This window comes from Saccopteryx bilineata, chromosome 2, assembly GCF_036850765.1.
Source record: "Saccopteryx bilineata isolate mSacBil1 chromosome 2, mSacBil1_pri_phased_curated, whole genome shotgun sequence".
Lineage (NCBI taxonomy): Eukaryota > Metazoa > Chordata > Mammalia > Chiroptera > Emballonuridae > Saccopteryx > Saccopteryx bilineata.
The window spans coordinates 183,457,834-183,485,565 of NC_089491.1; the positions used below are offsets into that span (position 1 = coordinate 183,457,834).

The 27,732-nt window shown below is 36.1% G+C and overlaps 1 protein-coding gene across 4 annotated transcripts in view; it reads left to right on the plus strand.

Annotated features, from left to right (window-relative positions):
- The window catches only part of USP15 (ubiquitin specific peptidase 15), a 162,108-nt gene extending 136,056 nt beyond the window's left edge, over nt 1–26,052 (plus strand). For all 4 annotated transcript variants that reach the window (XM_066258881.1, XM_066258882.1, XM_066258883.1 and 1 more), the window contains 14 exons: nt 1,022–1,195; nt 2,666–2,824; nt 2,904–3,128; nt 11,057–11,140; nt 11,233–11,327; nt 11,426–11,617; nt 12,786–12,901; nt 13,047–13,319; nt 13,634–13,704; nt 14,057–14,172; nt 15,357–15,506; nt 18,295–18,398; nt 21,502–21,590; nt 25,607–26,052. In XM_066258881.1, the coding sequence (XP_066114978.1) occupies nt 1,022–1,195; nt 2,666–2,824; nt 2,904–3,128; nt 11,057–11,140; nt 11,233–11,327; nt 11,426–11,617; nt 12,786–12,901; nt 13,047–13,319; nt 13,634–13,704; nt 14,057–14,172; nt 15,357–15,506; nt 18,295–18,398; nt 21,502–21,590; nt 25,607–25,789 (2,031 nt within the window). In that variant the 3' untranslated portion in view covers nt 25,790–26,052. The remainder of the gene's footprint in view (nt 1–1,021; nt 1,196–2,665; nt 2,825–2,903; nt 3,129–11,056; nt 11,141–11,232; nt 11,328–11,425; nt 11,618–12,785; nt 12,902–13,046; nt 13,320–13,633; nt 13,705–14,056; nt 14,173–15,356; nt 15,507–18,294; nt 18,399–21,501; nt 21,591–25,606) is intronic.
- Nucleotides 26,053–27,732: the final 1,680 nt, after the last annotated feature.

Here is a 27,732-nt window from a genome sequence, read left to right on the forward strand (position 1 = left end):
TTATTTTACCACAAAAATAATTAAAGTAATAAATATATAAAAATACCTATATACTGCAAAATCCCATGATACAGTGAAAAATCCGTGTTACAAAATTAGATATATACAATTTAAAAATCCATGCTACGGTGAGACCGCAAAAAGTGAAACGTGGTATGGCGAGGGACAACTGTATTTCGTATAAAAATGGTTGACCAAATAGAAAATTTAAAGGCTGCTTTTTCATGATAAGGAACTGACAATGAAAGCAGTACATAACCTTTTTTTTTTTTTTTTTTTTTTTTTTTTTTTTTATGACAGAGGTAGAGAAAGGGACAGATAGGGACAGACAAGAAGGGAGATGAAAAGCATCAGTACTTTGTTGCAGCACCGTAGTTGTTCGTTGGTTGCTTTCTCATATGTGCCTTGACCAGGGGGCTGCAACAGAGTGAATGACCCCTTGCTCAAGGCAGTGACCATGGCTATGATCCCACACTCAAGCCAGCCACCCTGCTTTCAAGTTTTTGAGCCCGTGCTCAAGCTGATGACCTCAGGGTTTTGAACCTGAGTCCTCCGCAACCCAGTCCGATGCTCTATTCACTGCACCACTGCCTGGTCAGGCACAGTACATATTCTTTTAAGTTAACTTTGTGTTTGCACTCTATCTCAATTTTTAACCTACTCAGGCTAATGCAGGTGCCTGGGATGAGTAGACAATCCATAATTTCTACCAATCAAGTAAAAGAAGGAAAGAAAACTGAGCTTCCCTCCCAGTAACAGGTAGTTTGCTGTGGTTAAGATTAGAGCAGATTTACAGCAACAGATATTAGCACTATCATTTATTATAAGTAATTGATTTGGGAAATGAATAGTTGAGTGTATTATTTGAGTGTTTATTTGGCCAGTTGTTTATTAGTGCAAGAAACCATCGTTTGGATTTTTGTCTGTATGTTGTGGCAAATCAATTTGTTTCTCTCTTCATTTTTAACATGTTTAACATGTGTGGTTACTTTGACTTGAAAATATATTTTATTCTTTGCAGTGTTTGAGCAATACACCTCCACTTACTGAATATTTCCTCAATGATAAGTATCAAGAAGAACTGAATTTTGACAATCCCTTAGGAATGAGAGGTGAAATAGCTAAATCCTATGCTGAATTGATCAAGCAAATGTGGTCTGGAAAATTTAGCTACGTCACACCAAGAGCTTTTAAGGTTAGTAAATACATTTTCTTTCTTTTTTTTTTTTTCCTCTCTTTTTTTGAGAGGAGGAGAGATAGTGAGACAGACTCCGGCATGCACCCCTACAGGGATCCACCTGGCAACTCCTGTCTAGGGCCGATGCTGGAATTTGAGCTATTTTTAGTGCCGGAGTCTGACACTGAGACCAACTGATCTATCCTCAGCACTGGGCTGACGCTCGAACTTTTCAAGCCACTGACTGTGGGAAGGGAAAGGGAAAGAAGGGGGAGAAGGTGATGGTTGCTTCTTTGTGTGCCCTGACCGGGGTTCAAATCTGGAACATTCATACACCCAGCCAACACTCTATCCACTGAGCCAATTTGCCAGGGCCATAAGTACCTTTCCAATGAGGGCTGTATCACCCCCAAGAGAACAAAAATGGATTCTTGGGTGAAAGAGTAAAAAATCAGAGCTATTACAATGGTTTGTAACCCTGCACAGGGACACAGCACATAAATAAACAGTACTATTCGTGGTATTAAATTTTCCAGCTGAGGAAGGGACAGATGATTAGTTTTAAAATGTCCTGAAAAGGCTCTGGGATATGGGGAGAAAAGTAGTGAAATAATAAAAAATAAAGAAATGTCATATGTAATTCTTAAACCTTTAAGTGTATTCTAATTTGTAAAGTGGTTATTTATTAGAATCAAGAATATCTCAAGTAGTTTAGTTTGCAATTAAAATTTTAAAGAAAATAAGCAGTTTCCAGTCATTTTTATATAAACATCCTAAATGACATTCATATAAATAGGACAGATAGGCAACATTTTATTAATTGTATACTATTTCTTTAAAAATTAAAAATAATTAAAAACCTCCAGCGTATAACATTCTAAACTTTGGACAAAATAGTTCAGACAAACCATTTCTCAACCGTTACTCATGATTAGTTTCATGAGTTTTTTGTTAGATACTATATTTTAAAACTGTGTAAATAGGTTTTTGATATCTGACCTTTTACTCACATTTCTTTTCAGTCTCATCAAAAAAATATTACTGCAAAGACTAGGAACATTATATGCAATCATGAATATTCCTCTTATTTTTATGAGATTCATCCTGTTTTTACACAAAGAACCTAAATGAAATCTTTGTAAATTTTTTCTAGTGACCAGAAATAATATTGGATTTTAATAATCTTTACTGGTTTTTGATCCTTTTCACAAAACTTTATCATATTTACTCCTTGTTTTTTCCTTCAGCATTTCTATTTGCTGATCAGTTATTTTAAAATATTTTTAGATATGTAATTACATGTATTTGTATGTGTAATTACCATATCTGCAAATGACTATAAAAGTGCCAAGAGTTTATCTGGGGTTTAAATAAATTTTAGCAAGGAGGTGAATTCACAAATCCATGACTAATGAGAATCAACTATGTATTTTTTTCTTTATCAGTCCTGTCCCTAGAACTGATTTTATAGTTTTGTTTTTCTTACAGACACAGGTAGGACGTTTCGCACCTCAGTTCTCTGGATACCAGCAACAGGACTGTCAAGAACTATTAGCTTTCCTATTAGATGGACTACATGAGGATTTGAATAGAATTAGGAAAAAACCATATATACAATTAAAAGATGCTGATGGAAGACCAGATAAGGTAAATTTAATGATGATATTGGCCACCATTGTTTTAATAATGTAGTATCTCTGTAATATGTGTCTGTTTTTCCTTATAGGTAGTTGCTGAGGAAGCCTGGGAAAACCATTTAAAAAGAAATGATTCTATCATAGTAGATATATTTCATGGCCTTTTCAAGTCAACTCTAGTTTGTCCTGAATGTGCTAAGATTTCAGTAACATTTGATCCCTTTTGTTACTTGACACTTCCATTGCCCATGAAAAAAGAACGTACCTTGGAAGTTTATTTAGTTAGAATGGATCCACTTACCAAACCTATGCAGGTAAGTAATGATTTTTTTTATGCATTTGCTTTTTTTATTAAAAATTAGTATTGAGGCCCTGGCCGGTTGGCTCAGTGGTAGAGCGTCGGCCTGGCGTGCAGAAGTCCCAGGTTCGATTCCCGGCCAGGGCACATAGGAGAAGCGCCCATTTGCTTCTCCATCCCCCTTCTCCTTCCTCTCTGTCTCTCTCTTCCCCTCCCGCAGCCAAGGCTCCATTGGAGCAAAGATGGCCCGGGCGCTGGGGATGGCTCTTTGGCCTCTGCCCCAGGCGCTACAGTGGCTCTGGTCGCGGCAGAGCGACGCCCCGGAGGGGCAGAGCATCGCCCCCTGGTGGGCAGAGCGTTGCCCCTGGTGGGCACACCGGGTAGATCCCGGTCGGGCGCATGCAGGAGTCTGTCTGACTGTCTCTCCCCGTTTCCAGCTTCAGAAAAATACAAAAAAAAAAAAAAATTAGTATTGAGCCCTTATACCTCAAGCACAATCTAATAATAATTTTATTTGTGTAAGATTTAATAAACTAAATACTTTGGAACTTATTGCAACTTTTTAGAAACTTGAAAGTGTGAGGGATGTGCAGAGTCTCATTACTTGTCATGTAAAAACCAAATTCTCAAAGACTTTTTCTTACAAAGAAAAAGAAGAGGTGGTTTGATTTTACAATTTTGTAGTGAACGTTAGCTTACAAAGATTAGTGATACAGTATTATTTTTCCTGTTTTTCAACTTGGACTTTCTATCATGTTAATTATAATTTTTTCCTAGTGGCTATGGGACCTAATACTTATAATACATTTTGATTCTTGATATAAGATAATGGTAAATTTAAATACATGTACTTTTTAGGTATCTTAAGAATTTGGAAGAAAAATGGACATATAGTTAGACTAAAAATACTTGCTTCAATAATTTTTTAATATTTTAGTAGTTTGGAGTATTATATACTGCTTATTCTATTTAAGAGCCCTGTGCTATGTCTTAATATCAGATGTCTGTCCAATTTTGTTGCCTAGTGTTATAATTGGATTATTTTACATTTTTTGGAGCAAAGCACTGTATTTTCTTCCTTCATTAATTAATTGCTTGATTTCTGGCACTTGACCCACCCTAATGAAAGTAGTTCTTTCCTCTTCTTTTTTCTGTTCCCCTAAATTCTGTTATAGCACTTTTCACATATCATTCTGAACTTTGGTTTACTGCGATCTTTTCTCCTCTAGACCATGACCCCATGAGTTCTTTGAAGATATTATAAATATCTTTGTATGAGCTTGAAATCTTTGTATTTACAATCCTCGTGATTGTAGGTACTACTGCAACAGTAGTGTTCAAAATTTTTATTAGTTCAAATAGGTATTGGGCACCTACTTGGTATACAGCTCTGTTTGGTAAACAATGCAGACATTGTTCCTAATACAGAAGATTGTATACTTAAGGTCCTTAGCTTAGGATTCCTGCCAGATAGTTCAGTGTGTTAAAGCGTAATAGTGACCGCCATAACAAAATACCATAGGCTAAGGGGTTTAAACTATAGAAATTCATATTCTCACAGTTTTGAAGGCTAGAATACTAAGGTAAGAGTGCCAGCATGGTCAGTTTCCAGTGCAGACTCTCTTTCTGGTCTACAGACTGCCTCCTCCTCCTCACTGTGTCTTCACATGGCAGGGGAGAGAGCACATTCACAAGCTCTGCAGTGTCTCTTCTGATAAGGGCACCGATCCCATCATGAGGGTCCCACCTGTATAATCTCATCTAAACCTCCCAAAGGCCTTATACCCAAATACCATCACATTGGTGGTTAGGGCTTCAACGTGTGAATTTTGAGGGGGTACATGCAGCCCATAATAATATTCATAAAACTATATGAATGGTATATTTTGAACAAAATTTTGATATTGTCTAGTGTAAGTGTTTGGATTTATTATCAACCAGGGCACAGTATAGAAAGTCTTCATAAAAAATATGGTCCTTACATTAAAAATAAAGTTTAGTAGAGACTAGTTATATACTCAGTTTTGCAAATTTCACCCATTATTTTTGTTGCTGCTTTTTGTTTCCTTTATGAACTCAGTGCCCTCATGTAAATATTTCATTCAGTAATGCTGAGAGTATTATAGAGCAAGAGAAGCATGTTATTTGCTCTTATCCATGAGTGGAGCCATAGAAACCTGCTTTTATTTTTGGCCAGAGGAATATATGTTCACATTTCTAAAATCACATCCTCACTATTTACTTGTTTATAAGATTGTTAACATCTTTACAATGGAGAAAAACTATAGCAATGTAGTAATATGCTATGAAAACATGCAGAGTTAGGATTACAATTAGAGACAGTGAGGCTCTCTAGGGCGAAAGCCCTGAGCAGACAAGAGTTCAGAGGTTTCTCTAAGCCCGTCCTGGAAACTGTGTGCTGGAAACAGCAAAACAACTGGTTAAGAGTTAAGAACAAGAAAATCTCTCAGAACAGAGATTAAGAGTCAGCATGTTCCTTGTCTTTCACCCCTGAAAACTTCTGTCTGCTTTCTTGAGTTATTTGTACTTGCTAATAAATATCTGAGTAAGGCTGGAGACAAGACTTCAGTCTGCTGACCGAGGCTGTTGCGTCCCCTTGGCCCCTTGGAGCATTTCATCTGGTCTGTGAGTTGTTCATTGTCACTGCAACGTAGCAACACTAAACTACACCCTTACCTCTCTAGTGTGTCACTTCACAAATATATGCCAGTGAGTGTAATGGAATAAGAGAGGAGTATAAAAGGATGAGTAAAAATTTTATTGTGCTTGACCAGGCAGGGCACAGTGGATAGAGCATCAGACTGGGATACAGGACCCAGGTTCAAAATCCCAAAGTCACCAGCTTGAGCGCAGGCCCACCAGCTTGAGTGCAGGGTCGCTGGTTTGAGCAAGGGGTCACTGCTGTAGCCCCCCAGTCAAGGCACATATGAGAACGCAATCAATGAACAACTAAGGTGCCACAATAAAGAATTGAAGCTTCTCATCTCTTTCCTTTTCTGTCACTCTGTTCCTATCTGACCCGCTTTCTGTCTCTCTGTCTCAGTCAAAAAAAAATTATTGCAACAAGAAAATAGATATTCTTTCTCTACAGTATCTTTGTTAAAGGCAGTAGTCTCCCGTACCATATGTATAATCTGTATGATATATATGGCATATATCATACAGATTACACATATTGCATTCAGATTAAACATTAGCCTATAAGGTATGTTTTGAATGTTTTTCCATAATATGTGTTTTTAATTATATTTCCAGTAATGTGGATTTTATTAAGGTTACCCCTTTTCTCCCTTGGTGACCAACAATATGTTTGTGGAGGTTAAAGCCATGGTCACTACAGAGGAATTGGGATTTTTTTTTCCTACTTGGGGGCAGTAACAACACAAATGCAAAATGATGACCTCATAATTCTATGCTTTACAAGCTGGAGAGGAAAAGGAAATTAGCTAAGTTAGCCTCTTGAACTTTTTCATCACTGAAGTTGATATAGGTCATAGAAGTTTACTAGTACAGTAATTGTATTGAACATGTGTTATATATTATTAGACTCTCATACTGTGCAAAGTGCTACAAGTGCAAAGATATTTCCAGTTCTTGTTCTCAGAAAGTTTATCGGTTTTAAAGTGCTATGACCAGGAGCTGTATGAGTCTACAAAAAGAGTAACCTACCCAAACTGGTTATGATTCCTGTGTTGAATCCTAAAGGAGGATCAGGTTTTAAGCATATGAAAGCTAGAAATACAATCATTATAGATCAAGAGAGGGACATATACAAAGGGCTGAAGGAAAAAGAGGACATGACCCACTTTTGCAGACTGCAAGTAGATATTATAATGAGCAGAAACCAGATCACAAAGAACCTTGATGCCATGATAGGAAGTTTGGGTTTTACCCTAAAAATTTAGGGAGCCATTAAGTAGTATTAGGTAGAGATGAAGTGGCCAGATTTGTATTTGAAAAGACTCTAGCTCAGGCATCCCCAAACTACAGCCCGTGGGCCGCATGCAGCCCTCTGAGGCCATTTATCCGGCCCCCTGCCGTACTTCCAGAAGGGGCACCTCTTTCATTGGTGGTCAGTGAGAGGAGCACTGTATGTGGTGGCCCTCCAGCGGTCTCAGGGACAGTGAACTGGCCCCTTGTATAAAAAGTTTGGGGACCTCTGCTCTAGCTAATGCAAAGATTGGATTGGAAAGCCTTAGATCAGATGGACTAAGATCAAGGAAGAAGTTTTGCAATGAACAGATGACAAGGGCTTGATCTCTTTTATTGTTGATGATAATGATGATGATGATTATGATGATTTCCTTTGCTGTGAAAATACTCTATAAAAAATTTTTATTTATTGATTTTAGAGGGAGAAGAGACAGAGAAGAGGGGGGAGGCGCAGGAAGCATCAACTCTTAGCTGCTTCTTATATGTGCCTTGACCGGGCAACCCCGGATTTCTGAACTGATGACATCAGCACTCCAGGTCAAAGCCCCATCCACTGCACCACCACAAGTCAGGCAAGGGCTTCAACTCTTAAGAGTAAGGTTAATGTCAGGATGGCAGTTAGATACAAGAACCAGTTGAATATAAGAGGCAAAAATGTGGAAGAGTATTCAAAGATGATGCAAAGTTTATTGGATTAAAAAACTGAGGAGACATTGGGACTATTTGTTTTAAGGGGATAGAGAAGAAGAAAGGATTTAAGAAGAAACTTGTTTAGTACTGTACATGTTGACCTTACATGGCCTAAATCTGAATTTAGTATTGAACATGTTGAGATGCATGAGGAAAATGTAAGTAGAGATATCAATAGGCATTGAGTTTATGAATCTAAACTAGAGGAAAGAGGTCTGTCTGTGCTTGAGATATAAATTGGGTTGTAACTTCTATAAAGATGGTAGTGAATGTCTTAGAAGGATGAGGTTACCTAAGACTAGGGTGAACCTGTAATTTATAATCTAAACCTGAACTCTTTTCAAAGTAAAAGGGCCTGGATGGCAGGCTAAACCAAGACTGACCAAAGCAAACCAGAATATATTGGCACTTTGTCTAAAGACAGCATATAGAATCAAGAAGATTACTAAGGATAAAACTCTAAAGGGCATGAGAAAAGAGCCTCAAGAAGGTGTGACCAGGACATTTGAGAAGAATAAGTAGTAGTAGTGTTGTAAGGAAAGGAAGATTTTAAAGGAGGGCATGGGCCTGACCAGGTGGTGGTGCAGTGGATAGAGCGTTGGACTGGGATGCGGAAGACCCAGGTTAGAGACCCCGAGGTCGCCAGCTTGAGCAAGGGCTCATCTAGTTGAGTCCAACATCGCTGGCTCAAGCAAGGGGTTACTTGGTCTGCTGAAGGCCCGCGGTCAAGGCACATAAAAAACAAACAAACAATAAAAACAATAAAGGAGGGCATGGTCTGCAGTAATACTAGAGAGGTCAGTAAAATATGGCCTGATAAAAACTCAGTTGTATGATAGTATTGACAATATTGTTAACAGGTTAAAAAAGGTGAAGCCAGAAGCCAGAATGGATTGATCAGTGAACGGAAGGTGAGGATGTCACAGTAGTAAATGTAGACACTACTTTTAATAAAGTTACTTATCAGATGACAAATGACAAGAGAGATAAATTAGAAGGAAAACAATTAGACTATTTTGTTCTGTTTTGAGTTGTTTTTTGTTTTTTTTTTAAGTGAGAGGAGGGGAGATAATGAAACAGACTCCCACATGCGCCCTGACTGGGATCTACCCACAACCCACCCCATCGGGGGCCAATGCTCTGATCAACTGAGCTTGCCTCAGCCCCTGAGGCTGATGCTCAAACCAACAGAGCTATCCTCAGCACGTGGGGTTGACACTGAAACCAGTCGAGCCACTGGCTGCTTGAGAGGAAGACAGAGAGAAGGGGAAGAGAAGCAAATGGTTGCTTCTCATGTGTATCCTGACCCGGGATCAAACCTGGGACATCTGCACGCCAGGCCAATGCTCTAGCAACTGAACCAACCAGCCAGGTCTCTGTTTTGTTTTGTTTTTGTTGGAAGACTCATATATTCTAGTGTTTGTGTGTGATTCAAGATAAAATTAAATTAAAGATAATTGCTACATTTAGGTTCCAGAGGAAGCATAAGAGCACGGGATTCAGAGCATAGATGCTAGCATTAGCATCAAATGGGAAGAATAACAGCGATTCTCTTTTCCATGTTGAATGAGCCAGAAAGGGGCCTTTTACCCTTCATGTTTGTAGAAGGACAGGAAGTTGGAGGTTTTCCTCTTTAGTAGCCTCTAATTTTCTTGGTGAAATAGGTATTCTCCTGATAATGAAGAAGTGGTGGAAATAAGAAGCCTAAGGAATGGTGAAGACTCTAAATAGTTATTGAGAGAATAAGCAAATAAGGGATACACAGGAGAATTTTTGGCAAGTATTGAGGGATCAGTTGAGATAGAACACTGTGAATTATGTAGTGCACCAGTCTTTAAAATTGGGCAATTTTCTCCAGCATAGCTGAAAGCTCTAAAAATGCATATCAAGAATAAAAAAGAATAACAAATAAATAAAGGTTTTGCAGTGGAGTGGTTGAAATGATGAATCGTAGGGTGGAAGAAGGGCATGAAAACAGGGAGCTAGTAAACTTGGAAAAAACTAAGATTTAAAAGGACTAGAAATCTCAGTGCAAGCCAGGGATAGAAAATAATGAGTTTCCAGGAAAAGTAAGTATGGTTAGATAGTATCCTGTTAAAAGAGTTTAAGAGGCCCTGGCCAGTTGGTTCAGTGGTAGAGCGTCGGCCTGGCGTGCAGAAGTCCGGGTTCGATTTCCGGCCAGGTCACACAGGAGAAGCGCCCATCTGCTTTTCAACCCTTCCCCCTCTCCTTCCTCTCTGTCTCTCTCTTCCCCTCCCGCAGCCAAGGCTCCATTGGAGCAAAGATGGCCCGGGCGCTGGGGATGGCTCCTTGGCCTCTGTCCCAGGCGCTAGAGTGGCTCTGGTCGCAACAGAGCAATGCCCTGGAGGGGCAGAGCATCGCCCTCTGGTGGGCAGAGCGTCGCCCCCTGGTGGGCGTGCCGGGTGGATCCCGGTGGGGCGCATGCGAGAGTCTGTCTGACTGTCTCTCCCCGTTTCCAGCTTCAGAAAAATACAAAAAAAAAAAAGAGAGAGAGAGTTTAAGAGCCTGACCAGGGGGTGGTGCAGTGGATAGAGCATCAGACTGGGATGCAGACAACCTAGGTTTGAGACCCCGAGGTTACTGGTTTGAACGTGGGCTCACTGGCTTGAGAGCGGGGTTGCTGGCTTGAGTGTGGGATCCATAGACATGACCCCATGGTCGCTGGCTTGAGCCCAGAGGTTGCTGGATTGAGCAAGGGGTCATTTACTCTGCTGTAGCCCCCCAGTCAAGGCATCTATGAGAAAGCAATTGTTGAACAACTACGGTGCCACAATGGAGAATTGATGCTTCTCATCTCTCTCCCTTCCTGTCTCTCTGTCCCTATCTGTCTCTCTCTCAGACTCTCTGCCTCTGTCAAAAAAAAAAAAAGAGTTTCAGATGTCAGAGGTGGAACAGATTATGACAAGGTCTAAGAAATTAACTACAGTTGAATGCAAGTCTAGGTCTTTATATCAGCGGTTATTATACAATAGATTTTTAAATAAAATATGTATTTCCGATGGCTTTAGGTGACCCCTGTGTTTTGGTCGTTCGACCCCCGCCGGGGTCACAACCCACAGGTTGAGAACCGCTGCTTTATATTGAGGAGCCAGAAAACAACAAGGCACAGATAAATTATTCGTATGGACATTGTCACCCTCGTTGGTGATAAGATGGGAGACAGTGTGAGCCAAATGCCAAATGAATGTAAGGAAGCAAACGAGATTGGTCTCTTCTACTGAATATTCTTAGTAATATAATAAATTTATTACTTTTTTTTTTTTTTTTTTTGCTTTTTAGTACAAAGTGGTTGTCCCCAAAATTGGAAACATACTTGATCTTTGTACAGCATTATCTGCTTTATCAGGAGTGCCTGCAGATAAGGTAAGTTATTTCTGGTTTTGAAGTATTATGAGTTGGAGTTTAGTTTTGCAGTATTGTAAAACCAGCTCAATAGAAATTAATTTTTTTTTTAGATGATAGTTACTGATATATACAATCATAGATTTCACAGAATATTCACAGTGGACGAAAACCTTAGTAGTATTATGGAGCGGGATGATATTTATGTGTAAGTATAACATTCATTATACAAAATATTACATGAGAAAAAATTCAAAGGAATAATGTAAAAGTTTTCAGAATTTACGGTCAGTTTTGTCTTTATAGGTTTGAAATTAATATCAATAGGACAGAAGATACAGAACATGTGATAATTCCTGTTTGCCTAAGAGAAAAATTTAGACACTCAAGTTATACCCACCATACTGGTTCTTCACTTTTTGGTCAGCCTTTTCTTATGGCTGTACCACGGAACACTACCGAAGATAAACTCTATAATCTCCTGCTTTTGAGAATGTGGTAAGCATTAGATAATTCTATATTAGCAAAATAAAATATGAAATAGCTAATGAAAGTAAACATGCAAGGTACTATCAGAATATTATTAGGTAAGTCTGTTATCTCTATTTATACAGGACAGGTAACAATTTTAAAAATCAATGTATAGTCTAATCTAGCTTTTTGGTCATGTAAAACGTTACTGAGGTAAATTCAAACCCAGGAATCATGAATTCTTTTAGCTGTTTTACACTAAAAGTTAACAGTTGAAAGACAATAAAAATTTATAACAAAAAAATTTATAACATATTAGATGTTTCACTTCTTTAACATAACTGCTCATTCAAGAACTCATACTAATAAGTAGTTTTATTTAAAATAATAAACTTGGTTTGATAGTATTGTAAGGCAACTGCTTTTTGTTTTCCTAAAATCTCAATTTGAATTTTAAGGTAATCAAGAATGTCACTTGAGTCTCTGGCGGGTTGGCTCAGTGGTAGATAATTGGCCCAGAGTATGGATGTCCCAGGTTTGATTCCCAGTCAGAGCACACAGGAGAAGTGCCCATCTACTTCTCCATCCACTCCCCTCGCTTTCTCTCTCTCTCTCTCTCTCTCTCTCTCTCTCTCTCTCTCTCAATTGGAGCAAGTTGGCCCCCAGCACTGAGGAGGGTTCCATGGCTCGGCCTCGGCTTCAGCCTCAAGCACTAGGAAGAGCTCAGTTGTTGAGCAACAGAGCAACGCCCCAGATGGGCAGAGCATCACCCCCTAGTGGGCTTGCTGGGTGGATCCTGGTCAGGGCACATGCGATGTCTGTCTCTGCCTCCCATCCTCTCACTGACTTAATTGGTTAATAAGTATTCTTGCATACCTATTTTAATCATGTAGTCCCCATAACCCATGCATAAAGATCACATCACACAACTATGAATGATAGTAAGTTGAAAAATATTTACCACAAAATTTTACCATTTAAAAACAATGTTAAAACCCAGGAACAAATTAATTTTTTATAAAGACAACCAAAATAATTTATTCCATTGTACTTACGGAACTTGATCTTTCCTTGAATCTACTAAATGACCACTGTTATTTTATTTAAAAGTTTTGTTTAATTGCAAGAACAGAAAACTTTTTTAAGCTCTTAGCTTTATAGAACTGAATTTGTTTGATTTCTGATTTTATTTAAGCCGATATGTCAAAATATCTACTGAATCCGAAGACACTGAAGGATCCCTACACTGTTGTAAGGACCACAATGTTAATGGAAATGGCCCAAATGGCATACATGAAGAAGGCTCACCAAGTAAGACTTTACTATTAAATTGTAAAAACTTTTCACTTGGATTATTGCCTCAGAAAAGTGAGGGGGTGAGAATTAAGTAACTAAAAAATACCTGCTAGCCTGGGGAAAATAAGTTTATTTTAAGATTTCTAATATCTCAAATTAGGTGAAATGGAGACAGATGAGCCAGATGATGAATCCAGCCAAGATCAAGAACTTCCCTCTGAGAATGAGAACAGTCAGTCTGAAGATTCAGTTGGAGGAGATAATGATTCTGAAAATGGATTATGTACCGAAGAAACATGCAAAGGTCAACTCACGGGACACAAAAAACGATTGTTTACATTCCAGTTTAACAACTTAGGCAATACTGATATCAACTACATCAAAGATGATACCAGGCATATAAGATTTGATGATAGGCAGCTTAGGCTAGATGGTAAGTATTTGTGAAAAATTACTTAAAAACTAAGCTTGAGCTACGCATGTTATTCTTTTAATAAAAACCACAAAATTTAACACAAATTTTAATGTTTACTTATCTATCTAAAATGCTAAATGTAAAGCCTTAATTTCTAAGTATGTATTCTAAAACATACATTAGTGTTTATTAATAGAAGTTGAACTTATGCTTGTTTTGTTTTTAACTCTTAAAATATTTTAATGGCTTAGAAACAGCAATTTAACATGAAATACACTGATTTTAACATTAAAGCATATTGGATTTTAAAGAAAATATGTTTCCTACCTTAGAAAGATCTTTTCTTGCTTTGGATTGGGATCCTGATTTGAAAAAAAGATATTTTGATGAAAATGCCGCTGAGGTAAGTCATCACTCGTTAACCCTTTTATCTTTTCCATGTCAATCGCACAATTTTGTTATATTCTTGATTCTAGCAAATATGTGTATTTTGCTAGTATAAAAAAAATGGTTGGCTATGTTCTAGTAAAGACTTTTTGGTTTTGTACATTCTTTCTGTTTATACTTTTAGTTGTTCTTAGGTGTGTATTCTGGAATTACTTAGAAGTGTGATGTGAATCTCAGCCGAAATAAGCTTTATGTTGCTTTTGAGAAAGTTTAGTAGGAGTTTTTCATTACTATTTATAGTAAGATGATATCACTAAAATGAGTTTTGTTTCATTTGTTCTCTTAACTCAAGAAATACTTCTCTTTAGGATTTTGAAAAACATGAAAGTGTGGAATATAAACCGCCTAAAAAACCCTTTGTGAAATTAAAAGATTGCATTGAGCTTTTTACAACAAAAGAAAAGCTAGGTGCTGAAGATCCCTGGTAAGAAACAAAGTTAAATAAATTGTTTCTAAATTTTTAAAAGGGTTTATACTGAGGTATGTGCTACATAGAGTTACAAAGGTGATAATCAAATTCTCTTTGATATTTTAAATACAACATTTCTTTATATGGTAATCTATTAAGAGGGATGAGAATGTCTTTAAAAGTATTATCATTTAAGCTTTAATCCCACTCCTATGTTTTTCAGAACAGCCACTTTACTTTGAATAATTCATTTTAGTTACTTATTCTTGAGAATTTATATCTGTGCTGCTGTTTTGAGAGAAATTTTTAGGAAATTTCTAATCTTTTGTGATGATATTAATTCCATTACAGCACAGAAATTGAGATTTTTTAAAAGATATATCAGCACAGTTTTGTGATACATCCACATCTTTTTAGCATACTGAAATGTTAGTAATCCAGCCCTTATCATTTATTTGAATACTTATTTGCATATTAGTTTATAATAGCTTAATGTATTTGGAAAATGTATGGACAATAAAATAGGAATTCCTGTCATTCTGGTGTATATTAGACACACAATAACTCCTCACTGAAAAAAATGTTGTTTTCAAACATGTTCTATATCAGAGGTAGTCAACCTTTTTATACCTACCGCCCACTTTTGTATCTCTGTTTGTAGTAAAATTTTCTAACCTCACTCCGGTTCCACAGTAATGGTGATTTATAAAGTAAGGAAGTAGGCCTGACCTGTGGTGGCGCAGTGGATAAAGTGTCGACCTGGAAATGCTGAGGTCGCCAGTTTGAAACCCTGGGCTTGCCTGGTCAAGGCACATATGGGAGTTGATGCTTCAAGATCCTCCCCCCTTCTCTCTGTCTCTTCCTCTCCTCTCTAAAATAAATAAATAAAAAATAAATAAAATTTTAAAAAGGTAAGGAAATAACTATAAAATTTATAAAGCAGAATTACAGCAAATTAAAGCATATAATAATAATTACCAAGTACTTTATGTCAGATTTTCACTAAGTTTGGCAGAATAAATCTTTATAAAACAACTTACTATATAGTTAAATCTATCTTTTTATTTATACTTTGGTTCCACTACCACCCACCATGAAAGCTGGAACTCCCACTAGTGGGCGGTAGGGACCAGGTTGACTACCACTGTTCTATATATTGTTTTAATTGTCTCTATCGAGCTTTAAATGTTTATTTTTAGGTATTGTCCAAATTGTAAAGAGCATCAGCAAGCCACAAAGAAATTGGACTTATGGTCCCTTCCTCCAGTACTTGTGGTACATCTCAAGCGATTTTCTTACAGTCGATACATGAGAGACAAGTTGGATACTTTAGTTGATTTTCCTATCAAGTAAGTTTTGATTATGCTTCATAAACATTAGGCAACTCTAACCTTTTTTAGACATCAGGTAACCTTGGGTCCAATTTCAGTTTTTGAGTACTTCTAACAATTCATAGGATCAATAACAATTTTTATTCCTACTTAAAATTTTATTTCAAAGAACAAAAAAAATATACTTTAAAAAACTTATTTTGTATTACATTATTATAGGTTCTTTGGCTATGTTTATAAATCTAAGATATTTATGGAGCTTAGTAATTTTGTTTTTCCTAGAATTTAATCAGTTATTCCTAAATATGCTTTTACAAAAAGAATAAAGTAATATATAAAAACAATATTGGAATTGCTTAGAAGGATGACACAGTAGTGTTACTGTGTCACCCACCCTTCAGTTATCTTACTGCATTGTCCAGAATATGACATCATATTCGGAGAAAGGTATAATGTTGTCTGGAGATAGCATCTTTGTAATCTTTCTTATTTTTAAGCTTTCATGAAACAATTGAGAATTCAGAAGGACAGAAAGGGAATAATTTTATTCTCATTCTCATAGTCCAGGAAGGACTTTCTTGAACAAAATTTTGCAAGAAGAACTTGATACTCTCCCATTTTCATAAAAGAACCTTGACAGTATTGTTACATATTTCATGATATTTCTATACCAAATTTACTTTATAAAGTTAGTAGGTAGACAAATGCTAAAGGGACATATATATACAAAGGTAAGTAGAAGGAAATAAATGATACAATATTAAAAATATTCTGTGGATTGCTTATTCTAAATGGTGATTATAAATTTAAAGTTGAAAAAATTTGCTATTACCTTTATTCCATGATGACACTGATTTTTTTTTATTATTATTATTTTTTTTAACAGAGACACAGTCAGAGAGAGGGATAGACAGGGACAGACAGACAGGAATGGAGAGAGATGAGAAGGATCAATCATTAGTTTTTTGTTGCAACACCTTAGTTGTTCATTGATTGCTTTCTCATATGTGCCTTGACCGTGGGGCTACAGCAGACCAAGTAACCCCTTGCTCGAGCCAGCATCCTTGGTTGGGTCCAAGCTGGTGAGCTTTGCTCAAACCAGATGATCCCGCGCTCAAGCTGGTGACCTCAGGGTCTCGAACCTGGGCCATCCGCATCCCAGTCCGACGCTCTATCCATTGCGCTACCACCTGGTTAGGCGACACTGATTATTTTTTTAACACTTTAATTATTTATCCACCTATGAAGGTTTTCCGTCTGCTCTCAGAGCTGAGATATTAACAGCAGTTATCTCAGTTGTTTGTACATAAAAACAATGGGAACAATAACCTGGAATCTTAGATGCACAAAATTAATTTAGAAGAATAGTCCATTGATGTAAATGAAAAAGTAATCCAGAGAAATATGTAAACACATTAACTAGAACTATAAATATTATTTTTTTGGAACAGTTATCTTTAAAAAATAACATTTTTTTAAAGATATCCGTGCTTCTTCAGTGTATTTATATCATTTGGTTTACACAAGTGACATTATTACAGCCTTTATGGTGGATAGTAACTGTCAGCTATCCACCATACAACAATTTTACCTATGTTACATGTTTTATCATGAATTTTCTTCAGAAATAGAAACTCTATACTTGTTTATTTAATATGTACTATTCTTTTGCTGATCTCACTGTTGTTGAAAAGGTTTGTTAAAAAATAAAGTATTATAAACAAAATAGTTTTTAAAAAAACTTGAAATTATAGAATCAAAAGGTAATTTTCTCTTTAACAAAATCACAGTTTTCAAGAGTATAGCATTTTCACAAAGTAAGTACAAGAAGAACCAAAATAACGATGAGCTTGAACCTACTAGGGCAGCATTGGAAGTTTAGAATCGTGTTGCTGTTTAGTGAGGCAAGTACAAAACAGGGTAATCAGAAGTAATGTAAACTATAAGATGATCATGTTCCAGTTTCATGAATGACAGATTAAAGACAGCTGGGTGCATTTCAAAGAATGTCATTACCCATTTGGGATATGTGTATTATCAAAACCAGGAAAATGTAGAAGAATTATTGGGAGTTAGATATATTTAAGTTATTACAAAATTTCTAAGAAAGTTTTTCTGTCCCTTTATTTTTCTTCATATAAGCCATTCCTAAAAATGACTTTAAAAATACAAAAAATAAAAAGGACACAGATGGTAAATAGTGCCAACTACTTTTCTTCGTACTGAAAATTAAATGTATTTGCATAAAAATATTAATCTGAGTAACAACAATGGAGAATTTTTCAATTTCCAATTCGTAAGAAAATTTCTGTTGGCTCAGTGATAGAGCATCGGCCCAGCATGTGGATGTCCTGGGTTTGATTCCCAGTCAGGGCACACAGGAGAAGCAGCCATCTGCTTCTCCACCCTTCCCCTCATTCTCTTTCTCTCCCCACCCACCCCCCTGCAGCCATGGCTCTATCAAACGACCCAGGTGCTAAGGATGGCTCAGTGGAGCCTCCACCTCAGGCACTAAAAATAGCTCAGTTGCAAGCATGGCCCCAGATGGGCAGAGCATTGGCCCCAGATGGAGGTTGCCAGGTGGATCCCAGTCGGGGTGCATGTGGGAGTCTATCTCCCCTCCTCTCACTTGGAAAAGAAGAAAAACAATTTTTTGCCAAAACATTCAAATCTTAGGGGTATATACATGATTTGTTTTATAAAGTTATTTGGCTTTAAGAAAATTTTTTATGTATATGTATATATGTATGTCAAACAGTGACATTTAGAGAAAACATAAAACTAACTTGATTTGTTTTTAAAACAGTGACTTGGATATGTCGGAATTCCTAATTAATCCAAATGCAGGTCCTTGCCGCTATAATTTGATTGCTGTTTCCAACCACTATGGAGGGATGGGAGGAGGGCACTGTAAGTTGACAGTTTATTTTTTTACTAAAATCATAATGTTTGATAACTTCAGACTTTTTTCTTAAGATATTTATTACTTCTTACAGGGAAAATGTAGTAGTTTAATAAATATTAATTAATGCATAAATCTGCTTTTGAATATTTTTTGACATCAGGAGTAGAGAACTGAGTTATTCAGACTCCTCAGTTTAAAGAATAGGAAGATTACTTGTCTATTCAGGGCTCCTGTTTTTCTCCATTCCCCTTCCCCTTTTATTTCTAGTTTGTTTAGCATATGTGCTCTTACAAATCTTGCATCATTGTTAAATTACATGATTGATGCTATGCTATAAATCTCTTTTCTCTTAACACTTAAGGTGTTTCCACATAGTCTGTTGCTTCTAAACACTCAGTACTTAAATATATCATTTACCTCTGTACTTCATGCTGAACATCCAAATTGCCTTTAACTTTTTACCACCATAAGAGTGACAAACTTTGTTTATGTTCCCCTTTGTGAGTTTCTTTGAGCTACACACTCAGAAGTGAGATTGCTGGGTCACGAATATATATGTACTGCCAGATGGCTCTCTGAGATGATTATACCAGTCTATACTATTCAGCTGGTAGATTTTTCTGTTGAACCATCTTTGCATTTCTGGGAAATCCTACTTATTTTTTTTTTTTGTATTTTTTATATGCCCAGTTGTATTAGTTAACTAATTTTATTTAGGATTGTTAAAATTAATTCATAAGTGAAATGTCTACCCTAATAAAACAGACGGGGATACTTTATCTGTTTCCTGAAACAGCTAGCATTGTAGAGGAATTAACTATTCATGAAAGTCTTGTAGAAATAACGTGTAAAAATTCACCTACCTAGGCTTTACAACCTTAAACTTTTCTGTTTATGTTATGCATTTTGAAGTCTATTAGGTTTTTATTTTTCATAATGTACACATTGTAACATATTTTTCTAAAAATATATCTGTATTTTCAATTTATTTGAGAATAATTGTTGATACATTCTTTGCTATATTTTTTCCTTTGCCTATTTGTTTTTACATTTATGTTGTCTGTCTCTTCCCTTGATTTCTTCTCTTCCCTTTTGATGTATTTTTCTTCTTGTTAATTTCTTCTTAATTGCTCTGTTGTTCCCTTCCCAACCTTTTCGTTTGAATGCTTCTTGCTTTCCATTTTTTCCCCCTCCTATTAAAGGCTGTAATAAAAGTTCTAAATTTCCCTCTTAATACTGCTTTATCATCACTGTCCCATAAAATTTGGAATGTAGTATTTTCAGTTATGTGCTTTTCTAAATGCATGGTTTTTATAAAGCTCTTTTTTTTTGTTGTTCTTTATTTTATAATGGGCATTGTCTGTATTATAATGATCTATAGGAGTTTATTAAGGCCTCCATGTGGCTTAATAAATGGTCTGTTTCTTAATGTGTGTGTGCTTGAAAAACATATTTTCTATTGAAACACAGAAGTCTGTATTTCTCTAATAGTTTAAGCTTGACAAATGTATTCAAATTATTACTGTCTCTCGTCATTTTTCATGTTCTGTTTTTTGAGAGAGATTTGTCAGGACTTCTACTGAAGTGCTGATTTACCTGTTTCTTCTAACAGTTTTATTAGTTGTATTGCATTGTTAGTTACATTTATGTTTATAATTGGTAGCTCTTTCTTCTCTATTGTTCCTTTTACCAGGGTTTGATACTCTTCATTTCCTTTTGTTGTTCTCAGAAGTACAAGTGTTAGTCTAGCTTTCTTTTGCTATCTTGTAGTTCACAAACTATGTCTGCCTTTTTTTTAGGATTTGTCTCCTATAAACCATATTATTAGATTTTGTCTTTTTATTCAATCTAACAATGATTCTTTTAATTTGTGAGTGTAGCAATCATGAGTTCAGCTTGACAAACTTATAGCCCAAATAGGCTCTACCCAGAAGAACCATAAATTTGTTTTGTGAGAGCTAGGATTATTTAAGCAGATAACTGGGGAATTTTTGCAACTTTGTTTTCTCAGTTACTAGGTAGTTTATACAAAGAATGAGATTGGAAAGGGGTCTTTTTTTTTTTTAACTTAGGCACGCAAATCTTTAAAATTGTGGAAATTAATTAATCATTTTTTACCTTTTTCTTGCTCTGTACCCTTATTAAAGACTGAATGAAGGCTCTGGCTGGTTGGCTCAGCGGTAGAGCATTGGCCCAGCGTGTGGAAGTCCGGGGTTCAGTTCCAGGCCAGGCCACACAAGAGAATTGCCCATCTGCTTCTCCACCCTTTCTCCTTTCTTCTTTCTCTTTCTCTGTCGTCTTCTCCCGCAGTAAAGGCTCCATTGGAGCAAAGTTGGCCCAGGCCCTGAGGATGGCTCCATGGCCTCTGCCTCAGGCGCTAAAAAAAATGGCTCTGGTCTCAACTGGCAATGGCCCAGATGGGCAGAGCATCATCCCCTAATGGGCATGCCAGGTGGATCCCAGTCAGGCGCATGCAGGAGTCTCTCTGCCTCCTCGCTTCTCACTTCAGAAAAATACAAAAAAAGACTGAAAAGTATTCTGGTGTAAAAACCACTACATATTAGTGGGATAGTATTATTGGAAAAGCATTTGTCATAGAAAATTTAAATTACTGTTGAAGTTTCAGACAGATCTGTATTTGAATCTAACTCTGCTGCCTAACAGCTACGCTGTTGGACAAACTAAACTTTTCTTGATGCCTCACTTGCCCCATCTTTAAACTTCAAAGAATAACGATTATAATAATTGCTTTATGAATAATGTATGCAAATTGCATGGCACTGTGCTTGGTACATGATAAATGTTAATTATCATTTATTGTCATTAGTATTGTTCTCTGAATTTAAAAATCTGTTTGTCCCTAGAATGAAAGAATAATTACAAATTCATCTTATATGAAAAGTATTTTAGGCTTATAGATTGTGGGACATTATTCTAAAAACCTTTAATCAATAGAATCAGTTGAATGTGTAATAGATAGGCCTTATATAGATGATTATCATATGATTTTAATAGGTATTCAACACAGACAATTTTAAGGTTTTAAAGGTTCCCCCCAGGAAACCATAAATCATTTTAGTTACAGAAGCAATTATATTTTTTCATTAGATACTGCTTTTGCAAAAAATAAAGATGATGGAAAATGGTACTACTTTGATGACAGTAGTGTCTCAACTGCATCTGAAGACCAGATTGTGGTAAGTGTGTCTTTTATTTTCTGAAAATCAAGGAATCTACTGTTTTAAAAAGGGCCCAATGGACCCTGTAGTCCCATTCTAGCACCTCTACTAGCTAAGAGAGACTCACTATAATTTAAAGACGTAAAACTGTCCCCAAAGTAAAAATTTGTTTCTAAATTTACCTACTAACAGAAGTATAAATTGCAATGTGAAAATTTTCCTGGTAGTTTTCAACATGAAAACTGGAGTTTTGTAAGGAAAATAATAAATCATTTTATAATAAAATTTCCTATAGAAAATAAGGTCAGACATTTTAGGACATTGACTACATACTTAAACTCAGAATGCTAAAATAGAAAAAAAAATCCTTTAAGGGCCTTGCCACACATACGATTTTTAAAGAAAAGTCTTATCCTTTATGTAATTTGTTAAACACTTAAATTCAAAATGACAAAATTAGATAAAATGTAGATTTTTTTAAAAAAATTTACTCTGTATTTGTTACTTTAATATTTTCTAAACAATAGAAAAATGTGGAAGTTCTATCTGTTCATACTTGCATCAGTTAATCAGCCACAACCAGAGCCAAAATATGCTCATTTGTTCTGCTTCCCATTAGAGCAGATTTTTATTGATGAAAAGATCACTAGTATATTCTAAGAAGAAAGTTAAGACTTGCCTGATAAGGGTTTATTTTTTTATGAATTTCACCTTCTTATAAACATACTTATTGATTACAATCTTACAGAGAGTGAGAAATACAGTATTTATTTATGTGATATTTCCTATACAGAAGTTTTCTGTGGATATGGAAACTACTGACTGCTTTACTTTTTTTCTAAGTTTAAGTTATATATTCCTTGAGGGAATAGACTAGCATTTCTTTAAGTTTATAATACTTTAAAATATTTCAACTTAATTGTTCAACTTTATAAATTAATAACCTCTGAGCTCATTTATTGGCATGGGTTTAATCTGGCATTGGATGAACAGATATAACATAATTTTGAATTATTTCTCTACAAATGTTTTAGTTTTTATCTGTATGTATGTATGTATGTATATATACCTGTGTACATAGAAATTATGTACTATTGCTTATCTTCTTATAGCTCAAGCAAAACAGACTTGAATTCTTAATATTTTTTAAAATGTGTATATGCTGAAATTAACTACACTTCCAGTTTATATTTAGACTTTTAATTTCACATCATATCTCTCACTTTTCAATTCTGTTCTCCTGTTTAATCTCCCAACCAAAACATCCTGAAATGACCTACATTATCCTTTTATTTTTTTTTAAGCAGGGGAGGGGGAGAGTGAATGGACAGATAGGAAGGGAAAGAGATGAGAAGCGTCAACTCATAGTTGTGGCACTTTAGTTGTTCATTGATTGCTTTCTCATATGTGCCTTGACCATGGAGGGCTCCAGCTGAGCCAGTGACCCCTTGCCCAAGCCAGCAACCTTGGGCTTCAAACCAGCAACCATGGAGTCATGTCTGATCCTACGCTCAATATGGTGAGCCCATGCTCAAGCCAACAACCTTGGGGTTTCAAACCAGGCCTACACTCTATTCACTGCACCACCGCCTGGTCAACCGACATCATCCTTCAGAGTCTCTTTGACAACACTGCCTTAATCTTGCCTTCAGATAAACAAAAAATCTTGTTTATGTACAATATATGGATTAGATGTTACCTTGCTTCTTTATGTTTCTTCATTTAGTCAATAAGTATTTGAATACCTTCTATATTTAGGACTCTATTCTAAGCAAAGTTTAAAAGACCCATAATCTGATTTCAAGAGGTTTACAATATAAAACTGACAGGCAAGCAAATTAACAATTATATATAAGTACTGTTAAATATCTTGGCTACATAGAAAGGAGACAGCTGTCCTATCAGATATGGAGTTAAAGGAGACCAGATCATGAAGGGACGTTTGCATAGAGAAAGTAGTGTTTAACTAGAGTCTGCAAATGCAAGAGTAAATTAGACAAAAATAAACCAAAATATACAAAGAGAACTACTGTACCTACAAAAAGTAAGGAGGCATGGCAGCACATGACATTTTAGGGGAATGTCAAATAATTTGGTATCACTGAAAGGAAAGATTCTTGTTATGGATATGGGACAGAAATTAGCTAAATTTGGAACTCAGATCAAAAAAGATGAAATTCTTAATTATTTAGACCTTTTTTTAAAGGCTATGAGAAGCACTGTGTGATTGTTGATCAATAGAAGAACATTAAATTTGCTTCTTAACATTTGTCTGAGAACACTATAGAAGATAGATGGGAAGGCACTGAGAAAGGCAGAAAGGCCAGCTTCTGCCTCCAGCAGTAAGAAGGCTGTTGTGTAATTTAAGCAGAGCTTCTAAATTTACTATGTTGTACACCTGAAACTAATATAATATTGTATGTCAACTGTGATTGAAAAGCAAAAAGTATATATTAGAAGTAATAATAATAAAATTAAAGTAGTGGCATTAAGGGTACAGACAAGGGGCAAATAGATTTATATACTGGACAGAATTAAAAGGACCTGATTAAGGCCCTGGCCGGTTGGCTCAGCGGTAGAGCATCGGCCTGGCGTGCGGGGGACCTGGGTTCGATTCCCGGCCAGGGCACACAGGAGAAGCACCCATTTGCTTCTCCACCCCCACCCCCTCCTTCCTCTCTGTCTCTCTCTTCCCCTCCCACAGCCAAGGCTCCATTGGAGCAAGGATGGCCCGGGCACTGGGGATGGCTCCTTGGCCTCTACCCCAGGCGCTAGAGTGGCTCTGGTCGGGCAGAGCGACGCCCCAGAGGGGCAGAGCATCGCCCCCTGGTGGGCGTGCCGGGAGGATCCCGGTCGGTCGCATGCGGGAGTCTGTCTGACTGTCTCTCCCCGTTTCCAGCTTCAGAAAATTACAAAAAAAAAAAAAAGGACCTGATTAAGATCAGATATAAGTGAAGATACAGATGTAGAGATAGAAAGAGGAAAAAGTTAAAGATGAGTATTACTTCACAATTCACCAAAATAGGAACTATAGGAAGAAAACTTGCTGTTGAAGTTTGAAGTACCTGTGTGATAGCTGGGTGGAAATTTTCCTTAGGTAATTGGACTAATAGGATTAGAGGTCAGGGTTGAGAACTGGCTTAAGTTATAAATTTGAGTTGTGGGTCTTAGGTAGCAGTTGAGCTATAGGTTGAATGAGTCACCTACTGAGAAGATACAGATTGAAAAAGAGCAATGAGCTAAGGACAAAACATGATTTTTTTAAAAAGGGCAGGACTTAATGAGCCCACAGAAAAGTCTGAAGAAGCCATAGAGATAGAATATCTAAGGAAAAGTGATATCACAGAAGCTAAACATGGTTAGATTCGGGAAAGAGGAGTAGTAAAACATTAAATGCTACAGAGAGATCTACTAAGAGAACTTTTAAAAAGGCATTTATTTAATTTGTTTGTAGGAGGTTTTTGATCCTAGTGAAAACTAAAATGGTTAGGGCAACAGATGGTGATACTGAATTGAGTATGCAGGAGAGTGAATGATGAATATTAGACTGCCAGCCTGGCTGAGAGGAAGACTTTCAATGCCACAATGTCCGGTAGCTAAGGAATCATGAAAGATATACACTGTGATGACTGATAAAGCAGTCGCCATAAGACAATAGGAAAAGTTAGACTCTACAGGAAACGTAGAATGATGTGATTTGTATTAGAGGGAAGCTCGTCTTTTCCTAGAGACAAGAGGGGAAAAGGCATAGAATTCTATGTCATGTTAGAATAACTAGGTTAATCTGTAATATAGTTGCATTTATTTATCTGTCCAACTAAAAAGAAAATAAAAATGTTAAACTTCTAGTGACCATTCTTCCTTTATAAGTAAAAGTTAGGTTTAATCAATTTCTGTAATGTCCATGATGTATGAGTTCTTTTCATTTGATGTATGCCATCACCAAAATTGGTTACCATCTAAAAATTCATACTATATTTAATGTTAGCTCTGAGAATTATAACCTTTTGAACATCCTTTGTTTGTTTTAACAGTCCAAAGCAGCATATGTACTCTTCTACCAGAGGCAGGACACTTTCAGTGGAACTGGCTTTTTCCCTCTGGACCGAGAAACTAAAGGTGCTTCCGCTGCCACAGGCATCCCGTTAGAAAGTGATGAAGATAGCAATGATAATGACAATGACATAGAAAACGAAAACTGTATGCACACTAACTGATGAAAGTCATAGAAGCCATAAAAGAGAAACTTTCCTGCTGGTGGTATCTATTGAAGTGAAGTTATCCACCACATTAAACAAAAGTCTGAGATGGGGAGTTTCAGATAACTGAATGTAAATCCTTGATCAGATTTTAACTTGTGCAGTACTTGAAGTGAAACACAATGAAAACTTTAACAGAAATTGTCTCTTAATACATTTACAGTCTTGTATTTACAAGCTAAATATATATAGGAAATCACAAATAAATCCCTTTTAAGTTTGCTGCTGTTTTGATGAATTATGTTTTCTTTAATTTTTTGGATGTGAGTTGATGACAAATGTTAAATTTGTGGATGTTGGTCATTTATTTTGCTCTAAGAATATTGCAAGAAAACTGGCTGAACTTAGTTTTTGGATAATCTAGTTCATGTGTATTAGGCTACCACATATACTACTATGATATTTAGCTGCAGTATCAATGTGGCATAAATACTGCAGTAGTATTCTTGGAAAACCAAATTTTTCAACTATCCCTGGTAATCACTGTTGGCCTGTTAAACCAAATCATGATACAAGAAACAATCTTTAAAAAGTTTTTTCCTTTTGTAGTATCATTAAAAATCATCTTGCTGCTACTGTGGAAACAGGTTCTAGATTTCATACTCCATCTAAAGTCATTTCTCAGTTAAATGTAATTTTTACAGCTTTTGGGATTTATTCCTTAGGCATTCAAATTCTTTTGGACTTGCTTTAAAATACATATCTTTAATCCAGTGTTGGTCCAAAATTTAAATTTTTACTGTCTGTTTTTCTCTACCCATTTTTTAGTAATTTGGCAACTTTTAGCGAAATTATTGTAATATAAAAACAGACTTAATAGTACTCTGTATCCATAGTAATTACATCAAGCTTTGGAGGAGAAATTTTTTCATAAACTGGCCTTTACATCATTAATGGGCAGCTGGCTTTAAAGGTAGGTTTGTTAACTTTCTTTGTGTGTTCCTGATGGAATTCACCATAGCCTTACAGCTTTTCTCAGAAGGTAACTTGCTATAAGAGAATTGGCATTTGCATGTTTCAGAGTCAGAACCTGTACAGCATATGAAGCATACAAACCTTGAATTTGATTTTAGTTCACCACATTTAAGGATCCAGGATGCCAAAAATATGTGTGAACATTTGAAACATTTTTCATTTGCTGCTTTTTCCCTTTGATCTAGTTGAAAGAATGTATTGTCAATTGGCATACAATACTGCCTTTAATAGAAAATGTAAATGTGGGGGCACATTTCACATATCGACTACCTGAGAAATTGCTTTTGTGTCCCACTGTTATTAAAGCAAAAAGTATAATGTTCTTCACTTGAACTAATCAAATACAATAGATTATAAATTGTGTATTGTAAATAAAAGTTCACTCTGTGAGTGCACATTTTGGTAAATTATTTATTTATGTTAGCATTTAAAAGTTTTAAAGAAATGCATTTGACCAGGATAAATAAATGAGGTATGTTGATCATGGCTTGCTTTATACCTTGATATTAAAGCTGGTTTTTCATCCTGGTATTTTAAAAGCTGCTTTGGGTTTTCTTTTCTTTTTTTTCCCCTTTTTTTATTTTTTAATGTAAAACTAACCTCCTGCATGACAGAGGTTAAAATTTTGTCTGCACTTGAGTTCACCTGAGTTTACATTTGAAATGTGCATGTTTATTTATACAGATTTCAATAAAGCTATTCAAGGCCTTATTTAGTCTTCTATTTCTTACTCTGAATCTTTTGATAAATATCCCCTATTTTATGGGTAGATGAATATATGACAGATTATTAAGATATCATAAAGTTAAAAATGGAAAGGAAAGCATGTCAGGACAAAATGAAGCCTACTGTTTAAGGACATGTTTTAAAGTTGATTTTTTTAATTTAAGCATTGATTAAAACTATTTGCCTGCTAACCGAATCTT